This window comes from Alosa alosa, chromosome 6 (assembly GCF_017589495.1).
Source record: "Alosa alosa isolate M-15738 ecotype Scorff River chromosome 6, AALO_Geno_1.1, whole genome shotgun sequence".
NCBI lineage: Eukaryota > Metazoa > Chordata > Actinopteri > Clupeiformes > Clupeidae > Alosa > Alosa alosa.
In genome coordinates, this window is record NC_063194.1 from 35,056,505 (window position 1) to 35,070,007 (window position 13,503).

General features: G+C 45.5%; 1 protein-coding gene across 1 annotated transcript in view; it reads left to right on the plus strand.

Annotated features, from left to right (window-relative positions):
• The window catches only part of mapk8b (mitogen-activated protein kinase 8b), a 28,780-nt gene extending 16,479 nt beyond the window's left edge, over positions 1–12,301 (plus strand). Inside the window, 5 exon segments of the mRNA XM_048245559.1 lie at positions 2,929–3,111; positions 4,584–4,708; positions 4,902–4,965; positions 5,454–5,531; positions 11,524–12,301. Coding sequence (XP_048101516.1) covers positions 2,929–3,111; positions 4,584–4,708; positions 4,902–4,965; positions 5,454–5,531; positions 11,524–11,540 — 467 coding nt within the window. The 3' untranslated portion in view covers positions 11,541–12,301.
• Positions 12,302–13,503: the final 1,202 nt, after the last annotated feature.

Below are 13,503 nucleotides of genomic sequence, written 5' to 3' on the forward strand. Positions count from 1 at the left end.
CGACTGCTGCTGGCTAATGCAGGGCCGGCTCGGAGCCGGACGCGGTCGCTAGGCAACGCCTAGCAGCGCTAATGGTCCGCTCAGTGGAACCTTCTGAAGGAACATTCTGACGGAGATTTTAATTAGAAAAGCTTAATGACCTCGAGCTGTAATTACTGCGTGATCAGAAAGGTGTAATTAAAGGAAGCTTAATTGCATACTTACATGAATTGATTTATTAGTTAATTGATTAATTTGTTAATTGATTGATAGCTGCGTTAAACCCCAGTCCCCTTTCAGTCCCCCTGTTATGCTCTCACCTCTAAATACTATGCACACACACACACACATGCGCACACACACATGCGCACACACACACACGCACACACACATGCACACAGACACTCACCTCTGGTAGCTAAACACTGGAGGACTACAGAGAGCTGTATGCTGCATTTATGCACAGAGAGGGCTAACTTATACGCACCCTATGCACTTACAAAGATAAGCTAAGCTAGCCCTCTCTGTGTACTTTCTTAGCCCTTATCTGGCTAACTTAAGCTGTGCTAGCCATGCTAGCCCTTATCTGGCTAAAATAAAATAATCTAGCCCTCTCTGTGCACTGTGCTAACCCTTATCTGGCTAAAATAAGCTAATCTAGCCCTCTCTGTGCACTGTGCTAGCCCTTATCTGGCTAAACTAAGCTAATCTAGCCCTCTCTGTGCACTGTGCTAGCCCTTATCTGGCTAAACTAAGCTAGTCCTCTCTACGCTGTCGCAGCCCTTATCTGGCTGAGCTAAGCGAAGCTAATCTAGCCCAGTCCGGTTCCTGTGCTAGCCCTGTGTGACCCAGTGCTAGCGGCTGCGTGGCTAAGCTAAGTGAGCGCTGCTGTGTGAGGCCCAGTGCTGGAGGCCTGCTGTGGTTGAGTGCTGCTGTCGTCTGCATGAAGCTCCTCCCCTGCATCCCACCTCACCTGTTTGCACCTTCATTTCATGGCTTTTGGTCTGTTTGTTGTTTTTTTGTTTGATGTTTTTTGTTTGTTGTTTTGGAGTTGTGCATGCTAATGTGTTTTGTGTTTGTCATTTCATGTTTCAGTTGATGTGTGGTCAATCGGCTGCATCATGGCTGAGATGGTCAGAGGTAGTGTGTTATTCCCTGGCACTGACCGTATCCTTACGGGCGACATCGCTTCATCCATCGTGTGTGTGTGAGTGTGTGTGTGTGAGAGAGAGAGAGAGAGAGAGAAAAAGAGAGAGAGAGGATCAATGCAACTTTATTGAATGTTTGTTTGTTTGTTTGTTTGTTTACTTGCTGTGTTGACATAAGTAGGGTCCTTCTGTTGCTCACCTATGGCTGGCTGTAGGAGCTGTTGAACACACCAGTCATTCCATCAGCTCATTTACCCTCTACTGCCCTCTACAGGCCAAACTAGGACAGACAGGCAGCTCCCACTCACCCTCTACTGCCCTCTACAGGCCAAACTAGGACAGACAGGCAGCTCCCACTCACCCTCTAGCACCCTCTATAGGCAAGAGCAGGGCAGTCAGGCCTCTCATGGCCAGTACATGTGTCACCTTACACACACACACACACTCACACACACACACGGCCTGTAGATGTGTTTGGTAGGTGGGCAAGAGCAGGGCAGTCCGGCCTCTCATGGTCTGTACATGTGTTTGGTAGGTGGTTCGTTGAGTAGTTAGACATTCAGGTCTTGTAGGTTGTCATGGAACCCTGATAGATACCACAGTGCAGTCCAATCACAGCTCTTGTCCAATCAGAGTGCAGTCCAATCACAGCTCCTTCAGAGTCATATCCCATGTCCCCTCCACACACTGGAAGGTGTGATTGTGTTTGTTTGTGTGTGTGTGTGTGTGTGTGTGTGTTGTGTAGGGCTGGGCGATATGGCTGAAAACTGTATCACGATATAAGTATTTCATATCAGTCTATTTCAGATAAGGACCAGAAGGGGAAAAAAGTTACATTTAAACACTTTTATTTTAAACTTAACCTTCCTCTGATTTTAATCACCACAGTTATCAAAGCAAACAGGGAAAATAAATAGCAACATAATCATGAAAAACACTCAAATAAATAAATGTGCACATAAGTCTGAATGAAAAGCAGCACTGGTTGAAGCCTGGAAATATTGTAAACAAAGTAGCTTAATTTGCTAGTTTATCATAGTCTACTGGTTAGACTGTTCAGTTTTCCCACGTGTGTTTAAGTTTCAAATGAATACTCCTTGGGACAGGCCCGTTTGAGTCTTGGAAAATACTTTGCTATTTGCATCGCGATTGGGATTATTAGAACTTAGCAGTCAATTTGAATGCGACCGTTTTGAACAAATTCGTACAGCGTGCTAATGATGCTAACCGAATTTAATAGCAATTTAGCCAGTCGTCTTGCACGATTGTGAATGTTTGGATTACATGTGCATGCAGAGGAGGGATGTACCTAGAGAGAGAGAGAGAGTGCACGGGGCAAGGACTCATTGAGAGTCTGTGTTGAGGTAGGCCTACTTCTATCGCCTACTCTGGTCGAGTTGCACATACTACAATGCAAGCTATATTTAGCCTATTTATTTATGGACGTAAGGCCGGAGGTGTGTGTTGCTTTTAATTATCGAATGTTCTATCGAACGTATTTTTTATTGATATCGATTACATGTCTCTTGCGATACATATCGCTATCGTTTTATCGCCCAGCCCTAGTGTTGTGTTGGTGAAGGCTAGACATCCTCACACACACACAGCAGTGTGGTGATGTTTCAGACCCTCAGGGGAACCTGCCCCTGGTCCAGCCCAGATCAGGGTGTGTGTGTGTGTGTGTGTGTGTGTGTGTGTGTGTGTGTGTGTGTGTGTGTGTGTGTGTGTGTGTGTGTGTGTGTGTGTGTGTGTGTTGGTGCAGGCCCATGGTGGTGGTGTTTTTCCTGAGTGATTGACATAGATATTGACCAATGGAATAAGGTGATTGAGCAGCTGGGCACGCCCTCTCAGGAGTTCATGCTGAAGCTCAACCAATCGGTGCGCACCTACGTGGAGAACCGCCCCCGCTACGCTGGCTACAGCTTTGAGAAGCTCTTCCCTGACGTGCTGTTCCCCGCCGACTCAGAACACAACAAACTGAAAGGTGAGTGTGTGTGTGTGTGAGTGTGTAAGAGTTTCTGTCTCTCTCACCTGCTCTGTGTGTGTGTGTGTGTGTGTGTGTGTGTGTGTGTGATGCCACTATCCTCCCCTCTCTTCCTGAGTCAGGCCTGCTCTGTTGTGTGTGTGTGTGTGTGTGTGTGATGCCACTATCCTCCCCTCTCTTCCTGAGTCAGGCCTGCTCTGTTGTGTGTGTGTGTGTGTGTGTGTGTGATGCCACTATCCTCCCCTCTCTTCCTGAGTCAGGCCTGCTCTGTTGTGTGTGTGTGTGTGTGTGTGATGCCACTATCCTCCCCTCTCTTCCTGAGTCAGGCCTGCTCTGTTGTGTGTGTGTGTGTGTGTGATGCCACTATCCTCCCCTCTCTTCCTGAGTCAGGCCTGCTCTGTTGTGTGTGTGTGTGTGTGTGTGTGTGATGCCACTATCCTCCCCTCTCTTCCTGAGTCAGGCCTGCTCTGTTGTGTGTGTGTGTGTGTGTGTGTGACACGCTCTCCTCCTCTCTGTTCTAGCTGCTACATACAGGAGTCCTGGATACGTTTCAGTCATTTATCTGTAAATACAGTTCACCATATCACAGTCATTTATCTGTAAACCCATTCAAAATAAATGGACAGTTCACCATATCACAGTAATTTATCTGTAAACCCATTCAAAATAAATGGACAGTTCACCATATCAGTCATTTATCTGTAAACCCATTCAAAATAAATGGACAGTTCACCATATCACAGTCATTTTTGCCTAGGTCTTAAAACAAAAAGTTTCACATTCAAATCACCCCAAAACAGGTTAACATTACCACAGTAGCATGGTGATTCATCTCACTGTCCTTTAGGCATGGCCATCTCAGCTAGCCTACCGCTGCATGACGCGCGGTGTCTGTCACTGTCCCAAAGTTCGACGGTGCAAAGTTCATCCAAAGCGATATTGGCATCCATTCCCAAGAAAGTCCACGAAGACTTGTGCCGGAAAAGGATCCAAAAAGTGAGATGATAGAAGGTCCGATTATGTCCTTAGCGAGTGCATCCGGCTTGCGTGTCATTCCACCAAAGTAACGTTCATCCAGAATGTTCTCCTCACAGAATTTGCGCGCTATCGCGTGTAATCAAGAAGAACCAATCACAAAGCACGCTGAGATGGATCACTAGTCATTAAACTGTATCTGAACTCGTTGACCTGTTCATGAACAGCATGGACTGCAGACAAAGCATGAGAGAATGAAACATTGATAATATCTTTACCACTGTATAGTACAATTCTTATGTTATTGCAATGTACTTAATCAAACAAATAGATGACCATATGACAAAATAAAATACAGAATCATATAAATAAAACAAAACAATATAGAAATGAAATGTAAATGTAGGCTCATCGCATAGCGAGCCAGCCCAGAGACCTGCTCTGCTGTGTGTGTGTGTGTCTGTGTGTGTAACACGCTCTCCTCCTCTCTGTTGTAGCGAGCCAGGCCAGGGACCTGCTGTCCAAGATGCTGGTGATCGATGCCTCCAAGCGCATATCTGTGGATGAGGCCCTTCAGCACCCCTATATCAACGTGTGGTATGACCCGTCCGAGGTGGAAGCGGTGAGCCAGGACTTCCCACTCTAACTGTTCTGAGGGGTGCATGGTGTGTGACTGGGGACAGCAGCATGATGCGTGTTTGTAGTGTGTGGTGTTTGACAGATGGTTGGCAGCTGTTGAGAGGGTGTGTGTGTGTGTGTGTGTGTGCGTGTGTGTGTGTGTGTGGATAATTGATAAGTGTGTCTTGTTTCCTCAGCCCCCCCCTGTGATCACAGAGAAGCAACTGGATGAGCGAGAGCACACAGTGGATGAGTGGAAAGGTAGAACACACACACAAACACACACCGCGAAAAATACACATGCTACCTGCCTTTCTGACGCCTAGCTGCCTTTTACACACACCATGCAGGCTAACACACACGCAGGCTAACACACACACACACACACACACATATATATATATACTGTTATATATATACACAAATATATATATATGTATATGTGTGTGTGTGTGTGTGTGTGTGTGTGTGTGTGTATATATAAACACACACACACCACAGTGGAGGAGTGGAAAGGTAGAGTACACATATATATATATATATATATATATATATATATATATATATATATATATATATATATATATATATATATATATATATATATATATATATATATATGTATGTGTGTGTGTGTGTGGAAAGGTCTCCCATCTTAAGAGGAGTTTAAAGATCTTATTTTTGTCACAGCAGTCTACTCTACACACTCACACTCTGTCTGTGTGTGTGTGTGTGTGTGTGTGTTCCAGAGCTGATCTATAAGGAGGTGCTGGACTGGGAGGAGAGGACGAAAAATGGAGTCATCAGAGGACAGCCCCCCTCCCTAGGTACCATGGCAACAGTGTGTGTGTGTGTGCGTGTAACGTGCTGTAATGATGTGTATGTGTGTGTGTCAGAATCAGCTGTATTGGCCAGGTTTGCGTAAACTAACAAGGAATTTGACTCCAGTTAATGTTCTCAAAGCACAACACTCACATATCAGAATAAGGGGCGGGGCTGGAGGGGTTGCCATGGACACCTCAACAGGCACAGCAAGATAGAGAGGGTAGGAAAAGTGCAGTGTGTGTGTATGGTGCTGTAAAGGTGTGTGTGTGTGTGTGTATGGTGCTGTAAAGGTGTGTGTGTGTGTGTGTGTGTGTGTGTTGGTGCTGTAAAGGTGTGTGTGTGTGTATGGTGCTGTAAAGGTGTGTGTGTGTGTGTAAGGTGCTGTAAAGGTGTGTGTGTGTGTGTGTAGGTGCTGTAAAGGTGTGCAGGCATGCAAACTACTCACCTTTCGGCGAAATTCGCCGTTTTGAATCCAAAATGACTGACTTACGTGGTTTGTGCAGAACCCGATGAGAAAATATTTAAGGAGTCAGCGTGAGCTGAGTTTACTATTGTGCAGGCGCAAACACATCTTGGTGTGCCAGGCCTTAAATTCAGCAGCGAATGTTGGGCTATGTCGTTTACTAAACATCAGTGGAAGCTTGTTGCTGCAGAGGCAGCGTGAACAGAGCAGCTAGCGCAGGTATAGCCTCCTTTTGTGGCCAGATAGGCCTAGATCGTCTGAAATGTCAGCTGGAATGTGAGCTTGTGAGGAGAGGTGCCTAGAGATGTCACAGGTGGGCTAGTTGAAACTTTCAACTTCTGTTAGCAAAAGCGTTGAGATTAAGCGGTTTTGGCGGTTTTGTTTTAATGTTGTTAAATTTAGCGATATGAGACAGAAATATAGACACGAGTTAATTTGATGAATAGGTTACGTGCTGTACTTGGTCTAGATCGGCAAAAGGTGAAGCAAATACACAAATCAGTATAGCAAAGGCTAATGTGAATGACCTAAAGACTTAAATGTCTCTTAAAACTGGGCTGTGCAAAACGTTTAACTCTTTAATTATTCACATTTAACTCTTTAATTATTCACATTAGCCTTTGCTATACTGATCTTTGCTATACTGATCTTGCTTAGAGACATGTCTTTAAGAAACGTTCAGTGACCTGATCTGAAGCAGCCTGTGCCTATAGGGTAGGCTACAGTTTAACATGTAGTGTAAACACTATTCACACAACACAACTTTATTGGTTGGTTAAACAAACTAACTAGCACAATGCCACAATCTGTAAGTAACCTAGGCTGCAGGATAACACTTGTTATGAAACAGTGTGCCCTCAACAACACACCCACCCCCCTCTCCCCCAACATTATAAAATCAATTGCACCATATTGCTATTTAGTATAGTAATGTTATACACCATTTGAAAGCTTGGACACTTGGGAATCCATATATGACAACCCTTTTCATGTACAATCTGTATAGTGCTTTACATTGTCAGATTAATCTTACTATGTCTCAATTAAATTGTATCAAATTGCCCTCCTCCCCCTCCGGTGCTTCCCTACCTTCTAGCTGCAGTGTGTATCCTTATCAATAAGATAGATGCAGCAAATTGGGTATTGAAATAGTCACAGGAATCCATATTTTTTATCAATATTTGTTGTGCAGATGTATAATCCATCTTATCCACACCCATTGAACCAACAAAGAAAATGCAAAGACATTTCTGTAATTATTCCATAGTGTAGTCATTCCATCAGAACCTCGACAAACAATCCAAATAGTCCAGAAACCACACACAGTAAGGCTTTTATTGTCAGTATGCATTTTGGGTAACCAAAGTCCTATGGGGAGTTTCCATTGGGCATTTTACAAAGCATGGGCATACCTTAGCAAATAATGGTCTAAATGACTCATTTTCATTTTATTTTGCACTGCGGCTTCACAAGACCTGGTCTAGACACAAAATGCCCATTCCATAGGAAGTTAAAACATTTCAAATCGATTTTACAAATTAGTCTAGTCTACCCTATTTTATATAATGTTAGTCTGAAATAGTGTGTGTCTCAAGCAAGTTTCACCTGGTTTGGTTCAACAAATATTCAAACTTATCATCTTTATTCTAATACTATGCCTACTATGTCTTCATGTCCAATAGGCCTGAAAAAAAAAAAAGAACTCCTGTAGATTGCTTAGGAGGTGGAGGGGCCATGCTGAAGCATGCTGCCAAACAGTCTGAGGCCCCTCACATAAGGAGAAATAGGAGAAGAATACACTTTTTTTTATATTCACTTATTTTTTTATCATACATATGATATTTTTGGCCACAACTAATTTTTTAGTGATTTTTTATAGTTTGTTTTCTTTGTAAATCTCTGGTTTTAGGCCATTTCATACTCCGTGGAAGCTATGCACTATTGTCACTTTGCGTGCCCTTCTCACCTTTTTCACCCCTGACCAGTTTGCATGCCTGTGTGTGTGTGTGTGTGTGTGTGTGTGTAAGGTGCTGTAAAGGTGTGTGTGTGTGTATGGTGCTGTAAAGGGGTGTGTGTGTGTGTGTGTGTGTATGGTGCTGTAAAGGTGTGTGTGTGTGTATGGTGCTGTAAAGGTGTGTGTGTGTGTGTGTGTGTGTGTGTGTGTGTAGGTGCTGTAAAGGTGTGTGTGTGTGTGTGTGTGTGTGTATGGTGCTGTAAAGGTGTGTGTGTGTGTGTGTAAAGGTGCTGTAAAGATGTGTGTGTGTATGTATGGTGCTGTAAAGGTGTGTGTGTGTGTGTGTATGGTGCTGTAAAAGGTGTGTGTGTGTGTGTGTATGGTGCTGTAAAGGTGTGTGTGTGTGTGTGTATGGTGCTGTAAAGGTGTGTGTGTGTGTGTATGTATGGTGCTGTAAAGGTGTGTGTGTGTGTGTGTATGTATGGTGCTGTAAAGGTGTGTGTGTATGGTGCTGTAAGTGTGTGTGTGTGTGTGTGTGTAAGGTGCTGTAAAAGTGTGTGTGTGTGTGTAAGGTGCTGTAAAGGTGTGTGTGTGTGTGTGTGTATGGTGCTGTAAGTGTGTGTGTAAGGTGCTGTAAAGGTGTGTGTAAGGTGCTGTAAAGGTGTGTGTGTATGGTGCTGTAAAGGTGTGTGTGTGTGTGTGTGCTGTAAAGGTGTGTGTGTGTGTGTGTGTAAAAGGTGCTGTAAAGGTGTGTGTGTGTGTGTGGGGGGGTGCTGTAAGTGTGTGTTGGTGTGTTTGTAAGGTGCTGTAAAAATGTGTGTGTGTGTAAGGTGCTGTAAAGGTGTGTGTGTGTGTGTGTATGGTGCTGTAACAAGGTGTGTGTGTGTGTGTGTATATGGTGCTGTAAAGTTGTGTGTGTGTGTAAGGTGCTGTAAAGGTGTGTGTGTGTGGGGGTGCTGTAAGTGTGTGTGTGTGTATGGTGCTGTAAAGATGTGTGTGTGTGTGTATGGTGCTGTAAAGGTGTGTGTGTGTGTGTGTGTGTAAGGTGCTGTAAAGGGTGTGTGTGTGTGTGTGTATGGTGCTGTAAAGGGTGTGTGTGTGTGTGTGTGTGTAAGGTGCTGTAAAGGTGTGAGTGTGTGTGGGGGGGTGCTGTAAGTGTGTGTGTGTGTGTGTGTGTGTATGGTGCTGTAAAGGTGTGTGTGTGTGTATGGTGCTGTAAAGGTGTGTGTGTGTGTGTGTGTGTGTATGGTGCTGTAAAGGTGTGTGTGTGTATGGTGCTGTAACAAGGTGTGTGTGTGTGTGTATATGGTGCTGTAAGTGTGTGTGTGTATGGTGCTGTAAAGGTGTGTGTGTCTGTGTAAGGTGCTGTAAAGGTGTGTGTGTGTGTGTGTGTGTGTGTATGGTGCTGTAAGTGTGTGTGTGTGTATGGTGCTGTAAAAGGTGTGTGTGTGTGTGTATATGGTGCTGTAAGTGGTGCTGTAAAAAGGTGTGTGTGTGTGTGTGTGTGTTTGGTGGTAAGTGTGGGGGTGTATGTGTGTGTGTGTATGGTGCTGTAAAAGGTGTGTGTGTGTGTGTATGTGTGCTGTAAAAGGTGTGTGTGTGTGTGTATGGTGCTGTAAAAGGTGCTGTGTGTGTGGTGTGAGGTGCTGTAAAAAGGTGTGTGTGTGTGTGGGGGTGTAAGTGTGTGTGTGTGTGTGTGTGTATGGTGCTGTAAAAAGGTGTGTGTGTGTGTATGGTGCTGTAAAGGTGTGTGTGTGTGTGTATGGTGCTGTAAAGGTGTGTGTGTGTGTGTGTGTGTATGGTGCTGTAAAGAGGTGTGTGTGTGTGTGTGTGTGTATGGTGCTGTAACAAGGTGTGTGTGTGTGTGTATATGGTGCTGTAAAGGTGTGTGTGTGTATGGTGCTGTAAAGGTGTGTGTGTGTGTGTGTATGGTGCTGTAAAGGTGTGTGTGTGTGTGTAAGGTGCTGTAAAGGTGTGTGTGTGTGTGTGTGTGTATGGTGCTGTAAAGGTGTATGTGTGTGTATGGTGCTGTAAGTGTGTGTGTGTGTGTATGGTGCTGTAAAGGGTGTGTGTGTGTGTGTAAGGTGCTGTAAAGGTGTGTGTGTGTATGGTGCTGTAACAAGGTGTGTGTGTGTGTGTGTGTGTGTGTGTGTGTGTGTGTGTGTGTGTATGGTGCTGTAAAGGTGTGTGTGTGTGTGCAGTGTTTCCCACAGAATTGGATTCAATTTGTGGCGGTAGCTGACTTGGACAACGGGTGGGGAGGGGCGGAGTGTATAGGTCTAATTGAGTGCCTGTCACTGCTGATGTGTGGATGCAATTCATAACGTTTTCTACATAGTTAAAATAAAGGTTCGTACTTCTCCTTGGGACAAGCACTTTTGAATTTTGGAAAACACTTTTCCATCTACATCGGGATTTTGCAAACATTCAGAGTCAATAAAATGAGCCCTTCAACGAAATTGACAAGAAGCTGTAAGTAGGCTAAGCATGCTAAATTCGACATCAAACAGTATTCTAGCGTTAGCTTTGAGATACTGCTTGATTGCATAACTTAACTTAGTTTAGTCTCTTCAATGTAGCCTACTATGTTGTGATAAGACCTTATGTGTGTGTGTAAGGTGCTGTAGCGGTGTGTGTGTGTGTGTGTGTAAGGTGCTGTACCGGGTGTGTGTGTGTGTAAGATGCTGTAACTGTGTGTGTGTGTGTGTAGGTGCTGTGTGTGTGTGTGTGTGTGTGTGTGGTGCTGTAAAGGTGTGTGTAAGGTGCTGTAACGGTGTGTGTGTGTGTGAGGTGCTGTAGCGATGTGTGTGTGTGTGTGTGTAAGGTGCTGTAACGGGGTGTGTGTGTAAGGTGCTGTAGCGGTGTGTGTGTGTGTGTGTGTAAGGTGCTTTAGCTGTGTGTGTGTGTGTGTGTGTGTGTGTGTGTGTGTGTGTAAGGTGCTGTAAGGTGCTGTAGCAGTGTGTAAGTAAGGTGCTATAGCAGGGTGTGTGTGTGTAAGAGTGCTGTAGCAGGGGTGTGTGTGTGTAAGGTGCTATATGAGGGGTGTTTATTTGGAGTGCTATAGGTGTGGGTGTGTGTGTGTGTGTGTGTGTGTGTGTGTGTGTGTGTGTGTGTAAGGTGCTGTGTGTGTGTGTAAGGTGCTGTAACGGGGTGTGTGTGTGTGTGTGTAAGGTGCTATACTTGAGGGTGTGTGTGTGTGTTTGTAAGAGTGCTATTAGCAGGTGTGTTTTGTAAGGGTGCTGCTTGGGGTGTGTGTGTGTTTTGTAGGTGCTATACTTGGGGTGTGTGTGTGTGTGTGTGTGTGTAAGGTGCTGTAACGGGGTGTGTGTGTGTAAGGTGCTGTAACGGGTGTGTGTGTGTGTGTGTAAGGTGCTGTAACGGGGTGTGTGTGTGTAAGGTGCTGTAAGGGTGTGTGTGTGTGTGTGTGTGTGTGTGTAAGGTGCTGTTGTGGGTGTGTGTGTGTGTGTGCTAGGTGCTGTGTGTGTGGTGTGTGTGTGTGTGTGTGTGTGTGTAAGGTGCTGTAACGGGGTGTGTGTGTAAGGTGCTGTAACGGGGTGTGTGTGTGTGTCTCTCTCAGCACAGGTGCAGCAGTGATGGGGACCCCCCCGCCGCGTCCCTCCTCCCCGATGTCTTCTGACCCCGCCCCTCCCCTCGTCTCGGACACCCACAGCGCCATGGCAATGGCTACGGCAACACTGGGCTGCTGCAGGTGACCTCGCCCACCGCTCTCTCATCGGCTCTCGGGAGGGGGAGGGGCCTGCGGAGCTGAGGGCTTGTGAGAGCCAATCAGAAGCCTCCTCCTGACACCTCACCTGCTCCACATGAACTGTGTGTGTGTTGTGTTCCGTGTGTGTCATCTTACTTTACGCTAACGCTACGTCATCATCTTGCCATATTGATGTAGAACGGTTGAAGTAACGTGGAGGCTTTTAAGGTTAAATATTTTTTAGTCTTGTTTATTGTTTTTGTTTATTGCGGTGAGCGTGCAAACCCCTCCCTTATTTATTTATCTTTCACCCCTCAATGGGAAGCTCCGCCTCAATTGCTACTGGCGTCCCGGGAGGAGATATTATGGGATGTGCTCACATAGATGCGATTTGGGAAGCTGTCCTACGGCAAGGAGTGTGTGAGTGTGTGTGTGTGTGTGTGTGTGTGCGCGTGCACCTCATACCTGTAAAATATCAATGTAAGAACCTGTTGTACTCTGTGAATACTTTGGTTGGGCGGAGATATGATCATGCAAAAGATGTTTTGATGAAGCTAATTCATGTCCTTTTGTTTGTTTGTTTTGTTTGTCTTTTTGAAAAAGATTTTCTGTTGGAAACGTGGGTAATGTAGTCTTTTGGAAAACGTAAGGGTAATTGTAGTCTTTTCAAGCAAAAAAGAGACAAAAAAAGCTTTTCACTTGTCCCATGTTCCTTTGGGTGATCTGTACAACGCTCCTCTGTAGGAGAGACTGGGCCAGACGCACTCACCAGGACAGAGGAGAGGAGTAGTGAGGGGATGAGGAGGAGGAGGAGGAGGAAGGGATGAGGAGGGGAGGAGGAGGTGGGTGTGCTGGAGATGAAAAGATGGAGGGACAACGGTTAAGAACACTGGCAACAGGTTGAGTCACAGAAACGGTGTGTGTGTGTGTGGGGGGGGTTGTGTGTGTGCAGTCTGATCCAGCTCCTGCAGTCCGTCTGCAGAACCGACCCAAACGGAACCGGATGAGCGGAGTGTGTGTGTGTGTGTGTGTGTGTGTGTCACGGTGGAGCCTCTGACCACATGCAATAATGTCCCTTCTGTGTAGTCCTGTATTTTTATATTAGTAGTATTTCAGCTGAGTGAAGGAGAAAGTGCCTGTAGACTGTCCAGATAGAGTCCTGAGGGGGGGGAGAGATGACCAAGGATGCTGGGAAATGTAGTCATGAGGAGGGGAGAGATGACAGGATGATGGGAAATGTAGTCCTGAGGAGGGGAGAGATGACCGAGGATATTCTGTCAGGCAGACAGAATAATGAGTGATGTAGTCTTGAGGGCATTTTACTGAGAATGATGGGAGATGTAGTCCTGTGTAGGTGGCACAGAGAAGTTCTGGTAATGGGCACAAAAGTAATGATTGGAAATGTAGTCCTGTGGAGATGGCTGAGAGGATGATGGGATATGTAGTCCTGTGGTTCGTTAGTATTGGGAGAGGATGCTGGGATGCGTAGTCTTGTGGTTCTTGGGTATTAGCAGAGGATTCTGGGATATGCAGTCCTGTGGGTCTTGGGTATTGGCAGAGAATGTTGGGATATGCAGTCCTGTGGCTCTAACTTGGCACTTGGTTTCCATGGCAGCGGTGGGTGAGGCTGTGTTTTTGTATTGTGAGCTCAGCGGGAGTCTGGGAATGTTTGATGGTCGCTCGAGCGTTTGCTCATCAGGAGAATTTGTATAGATAATTGTGAGCTTTATTTTTCGACAAGAAGGATTTGTGATGTAAGGTGACCGTTATGCCGTCTCTGTGGTGATGTAAGCTGACCGTTATGAAGTCTCCGTAGTACAAAGTGTGTAAAGTTCAGCAGAATACAGAGTA